Here is a 12,009-nt window from a genome sequence, read left to right on the forward strand (position 1 = left end):
GATGGAAATATACCTGTCTCCCCCACACAATGTACCAGGTCAATTTCTGGTTTTCATACTTTAATATAGATATTTGAAATGTAATCATTGGGGGAATGGGCTTACGGGTACAAAGTACCTCTGTGTACTATCTTTGCAACTTCTTGTGAATTTATAATTATTTCTAAATAAAAAGTTTAAAAAAATTTTTAAAATGTTTTTATTCAAATAAGGTAGCACTTTTCAGAGAAAGGTTTAGAAAAGGTGAAATCCAACTTTCCTAGAAGCTCTGCGCTACCACTTAGCTGTATTTTAAAACTAAGCAAACTTTGGTTTTGTTCATGGATCACATAGCAGAAGCACAAGACAAGGCCAAGAAAAAGTATATAATCAACTTTGTAATGAGGTGAATTAACAATTTCCTTTTTATTGAAGCATTAGCTGATGTGATTTAAAGAGGGCTAGAAAATACACTATGGAAAGCTAACACAACAGCTCCCTTGTGAAATAAATTTTAAAATGCTCATGTTTTTTTCTTTTCGTAGGTGTGTGTACACATTTAGTTTTATTGTAACAAAGCAACTTGTACACTTTTAACATTTAAAACTGAGCATGATCTTTCCTTTCCAGTGAAACAAAATTTAAAAATAAACAGGAACAAAATTACAATAGAGAATGTCAATTCCAAATAAGATCCTAGAGGTTCTGCTGATTCTCCCATTGAGTGGCAGGGCTCAAGTCATCATTAGGAGAGAATTTATTTTAAAAGCGTCATCTTAAACTGCAAGGATGTGTGTCAAACATCTCAATTAAACATGCCAAAGGAGAAGCCATGTTGTCAAAATGTCCACTTAACCCACCCAAACGTCTCAGACCCACCCTTTGCTGACTTCTAGAATCCCATTTTTTAAAGTTTTTTTTCTTTTTTTAAACAAGAGAAAGTAGACAGAAAGATGTTGGTAAATGCTAACTGTCCATATTCACATAGAGACCCAGTGTACTCTCCGAGCCCAATATACAGAGAAAGCAGGAAGAAAGCTAGAATTGAATGCTCTGCTACACAGGGGCCTAGAGCCCTCCAGCTTCCAGCAGAGCGAAGGGAGCAGGTTTTTCTTTTTTCCCACAGAGCTGGGTGATGTTGATTCTATACAGTTTTTGCTCAGACAGGAAGGGATAAAAATAAATTTCGAACAGAAAGGGGTAGAGACTCTTTTCCCATCGTATTCTGCTGAAGTTATTTCCCCCAAAATAAGTTGAGAACTATAGTGTAGAGGAAAGAAACCTCAAGAACAGGGCGACTGAGCACAAGAGGGAAAAAACAAAAACAAAAAACAAAAAAACAAAAAAACTGCAACTTGCTCCCAGGGACTGGAGAAAATGTAAAAAAAGGAAGGTTGGAATCCATCAGTGTTTTTTTGCTGTTGTTGTTGCTGTTTTTTTTTTTTTTTTTTTTTGAGACGGAGTCTCGCTCTGTCGCCCAGGCTGGAGTGCAGTGGTGCGATCTCTGCTCACTGCAACCAACCTCCGCCTCCCGGGTTCACGCCATTCTCCTGCCTCAGCCTCCATCCTCAGCGTGAGCCACCGCGCCCGGCCTCCATCAGTGTTCCATTAGCCATCTCCTTCGTCCTCCTCTCCTTCCTCCCCTTCATCATGTTGGCTCATGTTTATTTATTAAAATTATTTTGGGCCGGGCGCAGTGGGTCACGCCTGTAATCCCAGCACTTGGGAGGCCGAGGCGGGTGGATCATCTGAGGTCAGCAGTTCGAGACCAGCCTGGCCAACAGGGTGAAACCCTGTCTCTACTAAAAATACAAAAATTAGCCAGGCGCGGTGGCGCACGCCTGTAATCCCAGCTACTGGGGAGGCTGAGGTGGGAGAATCGCTTGAATGCGGGTCGGGAGGTTGGGGGGTGGGGGGCGCGGGCGCGGGCGGGGGCGGAGGGGGTGGGGCGCGGAGGTTGCAGTGAGCCGAGATCGCGCCACTGCATTCCAGCCTGGGAGACAGAGCGAGACTCCAACTCCAAAAAAATATTTTTGGCTTTTCATTAAAGAGGTATTCATTTTTGGGTGGGTTAAATGCTACCTATTCCAAAACAATTTTAAACTGGTTTATATTAGTTAAAAAAAAATACTAAAAGGACAAAGTAGTCCCTGTAGACTAAGCTGCCGCTGTCCGAATAAGAAAAGCTCAAGCGGCTCATAAAATTTAAAAAGTCTTCCTTTCATCATGCCTCCTGGAAGGTAGCTATCAAAATTTTAGGGTTTAGTATAAAGTCTAAGATGCTCAGAAACATTAAGACAATTGTCCTTACTGTGCCACCGAAAGGCTAAAGGGAGTAAGCTTTTAACAAAGGTTTAAGGGAGTAAGTCCCAGAGTCCAAACTGGATTTCACCGACTGACTGTTGAAGCTTTCGGGTCTCAGCTGTTGGCCAAACGAACCTTCCCAAGACCTTGAAGACCGGCAGCCTACCCGCCACCCTGAAAGGCGGAAGCGAGGAGAGAGGCAGGACTCCCCCTCCCCAACCCTCGGCGATGAGAGGGCGACCGCGCGACGCTCTGGGCTGCTAGGTCGCGACTCGGTATCCGGAAGTCCTCCAGAGTTCGCCTGTAGGAAGCGGAAGTAAAAGGGCGGCCGGCAGCTGGGCAATTGCTTTGCGAGGCTGGGTGTTGAGTCGAGCCGCGGGAAAGGCGCGTGTCGGCCTCTCACTGGCGCAGCCTGCACTGCCGCTGCCGCCTCGCCACGCCCTGCCCTGGCGTTGTCTCTGGCACTGTGGCGGACTAACCACGGCCCGGGCATGGGCTGCAAGGGAGACGCGAGCGGTGCGTGTGCCGCGGGTGCGCTGCCGGTGACAGGTACCCAGGGGTGGCGTGAGGAGGCCTCGTGGACAAAGAGAGGGTTTGGGGCACAAGGCGACCCTGTGCCCCTGTCACATTGAGCTTCCGCCTCTACCGTGACTCAGTTTACTCTCCGGTGTCCCATCCCTTCCCCTATTCGCGAGCGCCCCGAGTTGCCCTCAGTGGTCTTCTTGGTAAGGTATCGCGTCCGCGGGGGTGGCGGCGGGCTCTGTTCAGCGGTCTTGAACCTTCTTTGAAGAGCTTTGGATCCTTGTGCCAAGTGCAGAAGGAAGTGGGGGAGGTATCCTACCATGGATTTAGACCAAGCTTGATCCTCAGTGAGTTGAGAAGCAGCACTTTGCAGGACCCTGACTGCAGAACGACGTGCTTTTTAAAATAGATTTCAATTTTTCCTAAAATGAGTTCGGGTTGATGCGTATTGGTTACTGTTTTCTTTTAACACTGTGATCTGTTGGCTGGAAATTGGATGATCTGGTTTCACTTTTAGCGTGGGACCTGCCAGAATGAGATCTGCGTCCGTCGCCAATAACTTATAGATGTGAACTGTTTTTGTTCTTTGGCCAGAATCTGCAGTTGTTTTGCATTTCTTGCCAGATTTGAGAAGGAGCAATTTTGTTCGTTTGAAGTCCTGGGGTCTTTTGCCTTATTGTGCTACACTAACTGTTTTGGAAACATTCATTGATGCACTTGCCAGCCAATTTTAGTGTAAAGTGCCCTCTTTCCTTCAAGAATCTTACACTTGCAGGCGTTTGAAGACATTTTAAATAGCTATTTAACAGCACCACAAAACTTGGAATAATTGTAGCCTTTTCACTTTGCTTTTTTTTTTTTTTAAGCCAGTCGAATTTAGCAACACTTGACTTGCTTTTGATAAACTTAGCTGAAGCTTATTTTTAAAAAGTTCTTATTTATTTATTTATTTATTTTGTAGAGATGAGGTCTTGTTACTTACCAGTCTGATCTTGAACTCCTGGCCATATGAAACTTATTAAAGGAAGTGACCATAATACTTTGTACAGTAGCATAGCACATTTATAATGCACATTGAACTTCAGGGGAATATATTAAAGTAAGAAGAAAATTCGCTTAGAACTTTCCTGCAGCTGTCTGTGAGCATTCTCTTTTTTTATCTAAGTTTCCCTGTAACAATACAAGATGATGTGATAATTTTCTTTCTTTCTTTTTTTTTTTTTTTTTTGAGATGGAGTTTCACTCTTGTTACCCAGGCTGGAGTGTAATGGTGCAAGAGATAGTGTTTTCATTTATTTTTTGTTTGTGAGACAGAGTCTCGCTCTGTTGCCCAGGTTGGAGTATAGTGACATGATCTTGCTCACTGCAGCCTCCACCTCTTGGGCTCAGGCGGTCCTCCTACCTCAGCCTAATACGGATGGTTGTTGATAGTTGGGCCTAGAACTTGTTAAAGAGTGTTTTCTGTTTATTCATCATGCCGCAAGTATAATGCCTATGATCATGCAAAGCCACATGGCACATTCTGATGGCCATTATCTCAGACCGTTTGTCTTTATAAGCAACATTTAAGAACCCCTAGGGTCAGAATGATAAGGGATCCTATAAAATGAAGACATACTCAAAGCAGAGACCACTTCAGTGAGATTCTTACCTCTGCTTCTCTGGACAGTCTTTTCCTCTGGTTTTACCTGTAGAATTAAGAATGTGGGGTCAGGGTGGCAAAGCTCTTTTTTAATGTATAGCTTTCCTCCTTTTTTCATCTCGAATGGTGCTGTACCTCTCCCCAAGAACACGTACTCTCTCTCCTTCTTGAAAACAGTGTAGGGGGATCTCGAGGCAGGCCACAGGTTCATAGGATTTTCATTTTACCTATCTTGCAGTCCTAGGCATTTTATAGCATCTTTACTCTTGGTGCCACACTCCTTTCCTGTTGTTTCCATTCATGCCTTAATGAATGAGGCCTGTGTTTATTTCATTTTGAGAGCCTTGTATGTTTCAGGCATAATGCTAGGTGTGGAGACCATGATAGACAAAACACCCTGCTCTTGAGGAGCTCCCATCAGTCCCCAGAGCCAACCTAAGTGTGGATCTGTCAGATTAGTTGGTTGGATTGCTTCGGTCCCAGCTTCAGGCCTGCTCCCTTGGTTTCAGGTTAAAACTATTCCTTTCTCAGCCACCTGTCTCCCAAGAACTTTGGCCACTGAAAATCCTTGGACTTGCCTTGGTTCTCACAACAAAGCACTTTGCTCAGTCTGAGTCTGCACAGAGTATGGCTTTTTACCCTTTTGTAAAGCCAGAGAACCAGAGAAGAGAGCACGGTATTGTAGAACTTTAAAAGCAGGAAGGTGTGGGTTCTAAGCACTGCTATTTATCAGTTAGGCAAGATACTCAGCATCTTCGAGCTTTCACTTATTTTTAAAGTGGAGATGGTAATGTTTCATCCATGCATGCAGCATATTCATGGACTGTCTTCTGAGTGCCAGGCATCATGCTGTGCACTTTGGTGAACAAAGTAGACATGGTTGCTCCCCTCAGAGAACGTTAGTGCCCTGGGTTGTTGTATGTAAGGATTAGATAACATTGTGTATGTAAAGCACCTAATACAATGTTTAGCTCAGAGTCATTGCTTGTTAAATGCTGGGGTTTCCTCAGGGGACTTTGTCATACCCCCAGTTTCCTGCCCACTCTGCATGCCATCCACCTGGGGTTACTGTGCAGTGGCGTCCAATTCGTCATCAGGAATCACCACTTTCTGGGGTGTACACATCTAGACCCCTTCAGGACAAATTGTAAACATAGCTAATAGCGTAATACTGCTAGACAGTTCATATGATGCGCTGTCTCCAGTTTATAAACTCATTGACTCAGGCCAGATTAAAAAAAAAAAGAGAGAAAAACTCTGTAACTTTTGGGGAGAATTTTTTCTCTCAGCCACAGAGGATATATTTCCAATGCGTATTTTTGAGGCTATTTAATAACGATGATGTACTATTCTGTAATTTAGAAGATAGTTTTTTCTTACGATGAGATGTTTTACTACAACAGTCAATTCTGGTATAGTACTTGGCACTTTACAAAGTGATTTTTTTATTGCCTCTTCATTTTCACATTGACCCTGTGAGGCAGATACTATTATTCCTACTTTAATAGTCTTCGAGACTAAGGGCCTGGGAAGTTAGGTAACATATATATGGTTAAACTGCTAGTACGTAGCAAACTCAGGAATTCATCACAGCTGCCCTGATGCTAAAAGGTTCCCTTTTTTACAAACCGTGTCTATTGTGTCCTGTAGAGCAGGTTTCTGAGGCTGCAGTCTGTGGGCCTGTGGGAAAGGGTGTCTATGGTTAGTCCTAAGAGAATGCTTTTTTTTTTTTTTTTTTTTTTTTTGAGACGGAGTCTCTCTCTGTCGCCCAGGCTGGAGTGCAGTGGCGCGATCTCGACTTACTGAAACCTCCACCTCCCGGGTTCAAGCGATTCTCCTGCCTCCGCCTCCTGAGTAGCTGGGATTACAGGCACCTGCCACTATGCCTGGCTAATTTTTGTATTTTTAGTAGAGACGGGGTTTCACCACATTGGACAGACTGGTCTTGAACTCCTGACCTCAGGTGATCCACCCACCTCAGCCTCCTAAAGTGCTGGGATTACAGGCATGAGCCACTGCGCTGGACCAGTCCCAAGAGAATTCTTAAGTTGTACATAAAATTTGGGTCCTTGCTTGCTCCTCTGTGGGAAATGTCAGTAACTTTACTAGATTCCAGAAAAGGCCTACATCCTCTTCACTCACCCAGCCAGGAATCACTGCTATCAGGTTTCATTGTGTAAAATCTAGTTTGGTTATCTCTAATTTCAATAGGTTTCATTTTTGTGTGTGTATTCTTTCATTTCTGCAGCCTCTATAGCAGTTTTTACAAACGTTGATTTTGAAAAACACTTCTGAGCGTTTTTATTTATAAGTGGGATGTTCTTCTTCTTCTTCTCCTTCCTCTTCTTCTTCCTCTTCCCCTTCCCCTTCTTCTTCCCCTTCCCCTTTCCCTTCCCCTTCCCCCCTTCCCCTTCCCCTCCTCCTTCTCCTTCTGCTCTTCCTCCTTCTTTCTTCTTTCTTTCCTCTTCCCCCTCCTCCTCTTCCTCCTCCTCCTCCCCCACTCTCCTCCTGTCCTGCTCTCCTCCTGTCCCGTACTCCTCCTGTCCCGCTCTGTTGCCCAGATGCAGCATGGACCTCCTAGGCCCAAGCTATCTTCCCACCTTAGCCTCCCAAGTAGCTGGGACCATAGGTGCATACCACCATGCCTGGCTGATTTATTAATTTTTTTTGGTTTCCAAAGAAGCTGGCAGTGCCTGAACTTAAAATGCTTCTGAAAGCCACTTTTCTATTTGTTATAATTTATTTTGCTTTTGACCATTGTTCTTCAGAGATACTGTATGTTCTATGAAGCAGGATGTTAACACAAATGATGCTTTTTATAAAAAGCGGCTATTGACTGGTCCCCAATGTGGACAGCCTCCCTCAATGATAGATTTTGTAACCAATATTAAGGAACTGGGATGAGACCGAAGTGAGCCTTACCAGAGCTAACATTCTGAAGCCCACGGATAGTTTAGTGCTTCCCACATATTCACACCCCCTTTTAGTTCTCATTCAAATGGGTAGAGCTCAGGGGAGGTCCGATTAGGGTTCTGTTAGGTGGACTTTGGAGATGAAAATCAGAGAAATCTGCAGCTGGAGACCTTTTTCTGAAACTGTCTGGATGCTGTCTGTGAGGATCTTGACAGGCTTGGAGCGGCTGCGGAGGGTGTCAAGAGGCCTGCATTCTGTGGCCATCCACTTTGCCAGTGACCCTAGATCCCTCATTTTGTAGATGGGACAGTTGGCTTGGGAAGCCACTAAAATCTTACATTTCTTTATTTCAGAACCTGTCTGAGTTTACATTTGGGACCCATTATGTTAGTTTCCTAGGGCTACCACAACAAAGTATCACAAACTGGGTGGCTTAGAACAATAGACATTTACTGTCACACAGTGCTACAAATCCTTACTCATGGTTTCACAGGACCACGTTCCTGTTGAAATCTTTGGAGGAGAATCTTTCTTTGACTCTTCAGCTTCTGGTAGTTTCAGGCATTCTTTAGCTTACAGTATAATTTTAGTGTGTGCCTCTGTCTTCACGTGGTGGTCTCCTGTGTCTCTACATAGTTTTCCCTCTGTGCTGTCTTTCTCTGTCCAGATTTCTCCTCTTTGTAACATCAGTCATTGGGTTAGTGCCCACCTAATAACCTTGTTTTAACTGATGACCTCTGTAAAGACTGTATTTACAAATAAGTTGACATTACGAGGTACTGGGGGATAGGATTTCCATATCTTTTTTGGGGGACACAGTTCAACCCTTAATACGTATCATTTATATTTTCATCTATCTCAGCTTTATTTGCTTTCATCCTTTATAAAATATGGTTGTGTGCAACCTGGTGTGCCACCAACTGATTTTTATACCCCTGTATAGTGTAGATTGCTTGGGAAATGAAGCAGAGCCTTTGTAGGAAAGAATGTAATAACCTAAGTGCCTTCAGTTACATATCAGTCACTCAGCAAATATCTGTTGGACTAGCTAGATATTAAGTGCTATTATATGTCAGAAGCATTTCTGTTTTGCTAACTTATGTTATTTTGTGTCTCCAAGTATGAGGTTAAAATTACCTTGTAGTAGGCCAGGCATGGTGGCTCATGCCTGTAATCCCAGCACTTTGGGAGGCTGAGGTTGGCAGATCACGAGGTCGGGAGTTTGAGACCAGCCTGGCCAACATTGTGAAACCCTGTCTCTACTAAAGATACACAAAATTAGCAGGGTGTGGTGGTGCGTGCCTGTAATCCCAGCTACTGGGGAGGCTGAGGCAGGAGAATTGCTTGAACCTGGGAGGCAGAGGTTGCATGAGCCAAGATTGCACCACTGCACTCCAGCCTGGGCGACAGGGCGAGACTCCATCTCAAAAAAAAAAAAAAATTTCCTTGTAGCAAAACTTCTTTTCTTTTTTCCCTTTTAGGAGTTTGCTATAAAATGGGAGTTCTGGTTGTACTCACTGTTCTGTGGCTGTTCTCCTCAGTAAAGGCCGACTCAAAAGCCATTACAACCTCTCTTACAACGAAATGGTTTTCCACTCCATTGTTGTTAGAAGCCAGGTAAGAGAACATTTTTTTTCCCTTCATGTATTTGAGTATAAATATAGGCTCTGACAGTGAACATTCAGGAGCTTTTTAAGGAGTGAGATTATCATCAAATGCATTTATGAAGAGCCTCTTTCAGTGTACACTGTAGGATGTATTGTACAAAGGCTGTTAGGACATAGCATCATTCAGTAGGACAAGGGCTATGTGGGTTTATAGAGCTATGTAGGAAATTTAGACAAATAACTGTGTTGGATAAGTTAGTATGTTACTTTCCAAAAAGCATAACAAGGAAAGAGAGGGTTGTGTTTATTTATTTATTTATTTTTGGAGACAGGGCCTCGCTGTGTTGCCCAGGCTGGAGTGCAATGGTGACATCTTGGCTCACTGCGACCTCCGCCTCCTGGGTTCAAGGGATTCTCATGCCTCTGCCTCCTGAGTAGCTGGGATCACAGAAGTGCCCCACCACACCCTGCTAATCTTTGTATTTTTAGTAGAGAAGGGGTTTTGCCATGTTGGCCAGGCTGGTCTCAAACTCCTTAGCCTCATGTGATCTGCCTACCTTGGCCTCCCAAAGTGCTGGGATTACAGATGTGAGCCACTGTGCCTGGCCAGTTGTATTCAAATTTTCTCCTTATTTGAAGGAAGTTTTAAGAGGTGATTGATAAAAGGAAGAGAAGAGGGCTTAGCAACGTGGGGGAAAGAGGACATACTTCCCTTAAGATCCTGGAAGAAGGCTGGGCACGGTGGCTCACGCCTATAATCCCAGCACTTTGGGTGGACAAGGTGGGTGGATCACCTGAGGTCAGGAGTTCGAGACCAGCCTGGCAACAATTAGCTGAGTGTGCTGGCGTGTGCCTGAGCATCAGATTAGGAGATTATGCCCATGCAGCTCAATCTTTCTTTTTAAATGATAAAACGGTGGCTAGGTACGGTGGCTCATGCCTGTAAATCCCAGCTCTTTGGGAGGCTGAGGTGGGTGGATTGCTTGAGTCCAGGAATTTGAGACCAGCCTGGGCAACATGGGGAAACCCCGTCTCTCCAAAAAAAAAATAGCTGAGTGTGGTGGTTCGTGCCTATAGTCCCAGCTACTTGGGAGGCTGACTGGGAGGATCACTTGAGCCCAGGAGGCAGAGGTTGCAGTGAGCCGAGATCACGCCATTGCAGTCCAGCCTGGGCAGCAGAGCAAGACTCCGTCTCAAAAAAAAAAAAAAAAAAAAAAGGGAAAGAAGTTATCTTACGATTAAAATGGGTAGAATTTTTCATAAAACAATAGTTGTCTTAAAATTAGTGAAACATAATATAGTAAGTAATTTCATGAGAAATTTTGTATTCCAAGTGTGCTTTTTAGCTAGTGTTTGTAAATAAATATAATGAGATACCTGTCTGTATAGGTAGGGCTTAAATGCTTATGGATGGAAGGTTATTTGATTGTATCTCAAGTGATGTAGAGGTGGAACTAGCAGAGACTTTCCAAAGGATAAATGTGGGTAGATTGAGCAGCAAGCACTTGGTAAGTCTTAGTGTTTGAACGTGCTAGAAATTTGGACTGTCACATCACTCCGATCAGCCTGTGGTCTGTCTTCTTCATCTTCAATTTAGAATTTTTTTTTTTTTTGAGAGTTTTTGAGACAAGGCCTGTCTCTGTTGTTCAGGCTAGAGTGTAGTGGTGTGATCTCAGCTCCCCATAACCTCTGCCTCCTGGACTCAAGCCATCCTCCCACCTAGGCCTCCCTAGTAGCTGGGACTACAGGCGTGAGCCACTACCACTGGCTTATTTTTGTATTTTTTATAGAGATGGGCTTTCACCATCTTGGCCAAGCTGGTCTCGAACTCCTGAGCTCAAGTGATCTACCTGCCTTGGCCTCCCAAAGTGGTGGAATTACAGGTGTGAGCCACCATGCCTGGCTCTAGAATTTTGTATTCTAACATTTTCCCCTTAATTCCTAGAAAAATGTGGATGAAGAATTTTGCCATGTTGATTGTGTGAACGAATAGTTGCACCTCTTAAGGAAAAAGCCTCATTTGATACTGCTAAAAGGACCAGTGGGAGGGGTCATGTGGCGGCTGGTCTTGGCTAGCTCAGGAGCCTAGCAGACTTTCTGCTAAATAGACTTCCTTCCATCGCCTCTGTCTGCCTTTCTTTCTCAGCATAGAAGTGGCAAAACAAAGACAAAACCATTGTATGTATTTCATAGTGATAACTAACTTGATAAATGGGTCAAGCTTCTCAAATGTCAGAACTTTATTTGATACAGCATAGTTGTAAAAGTGAAGTGGCTCTTTTTTAAGAGTTCTTATTATGGGGAAAAAAAGCCCAACAAAGCAAATAACAAACAAACAAAAAAGCAGTGACTGAAGATATTTTGAGACTGCCTGAGCTGGACTGCCTGAGCTGGACTCTAAAAACTAAAGTTTTTCTTTTCCTTTTTGGTAACCTTATTTTGGATGATTTGTTTGGTATAAAATCTGTCATTGAGATTTACAACCCCCCCCCCACCCTACTTTTTTTTTTGAGACAGTCTCATTTTGTCACCCAGACTGGAGTTCAGTGGCACCATCTTGGCTCACTGCAACCTCTGCCTCCCAGGTTCAAGCCCATTCTCATTCTCCTGCCTTAGCCTCCCAAGTAGCTGGGATTACCGGCGTGTGCCAGCATGCCTGGCTAATTTTTATATTTTCAGTAGAGATGGGGTTTTACCATGTTGGCCGCCAGGCTGGTCTGAACTCCTGACCTCAGGTGATCTGCCCTCCTTGGCCTCCCAAAGTGCTGGGATTACAGGCGTGAGCCACCGGGCCTGGCCAAGATTTACTATCACTTTCTGAATCATTTTGTACAATTAACTGTAACAGGTGTTTTTGTGATATTCTGTTTAACATTCTTTTTTTGAGATGGAGTTTCGCTCTTGTTGCCCAGGCTGGAGTGCAATGGCGTGATCTCGGCTCACCGCAACCTCCGCCTCCCAGGTTCAAGTGATTCTCCTGCCTCAGCCTCCTGAGTAGCTGGGGTTACAGGCATGCACTACCACGTCCGGCTAATTTTGTAT

At 44.1% G+C, this 12,009-nt stretch overlaps 1 protein-coding gene across 8 annotated transcripts in view; it reads left to right on the forward strand.

The window, feature by feature from the left end:
- The first annotated feature begins 2,577 nt into the window (after positions 1 to 2,577).
- The window catches only part of UGGT1 (UDP-glucose glycoprotein glucosyltransferase 1), a 107,123-nt gene continuing 97,691 nt past the window's right edge, over positions 2,578 to 12,009 (forward strand). For 2 of the 8 annotated variants that reach the window (XM_055380693.1, XM_063694751.1), the window contains exons 1-2: positions 2,606 to 2,832; positions 8,842 to 8,977. In XM_055380693.1, the coding sequence (XP_055236668.1) occupies positions 2,775 to 2,832; positions 8,842 to 8,977 (194 nt within the window). In that variant the 5' untranslated portion in view covers positions 2,606 to 2,774. Of the gene's footprint in view, positions 2,833 to 8,841; positions 8,978 to 12,009 lie in introns of those variants that run through there. The other 6 variants (XM_055380694.2, XM_031008668.3, XM_055380692.2 and 3 more) reach the window with 6 other exon arrangements.

Source organism: Gorilla gorilla, chromosome 11 (genome assembly GCF_029281585.2).
Source record: "Gorilla gorilla gorilla isolate KB3781 chromosome 11, NHGRI_mGorGor1-v2.1_pri, whole genome shotgun sequence".
In the NCBI taxonomy this organism is placed as follows: domain Eukaryota; kingdom Metazoa; phylum Chordata; class Mammalia; order Primates; family Hominidae; genus Gorilla; species Gorilla gorilla.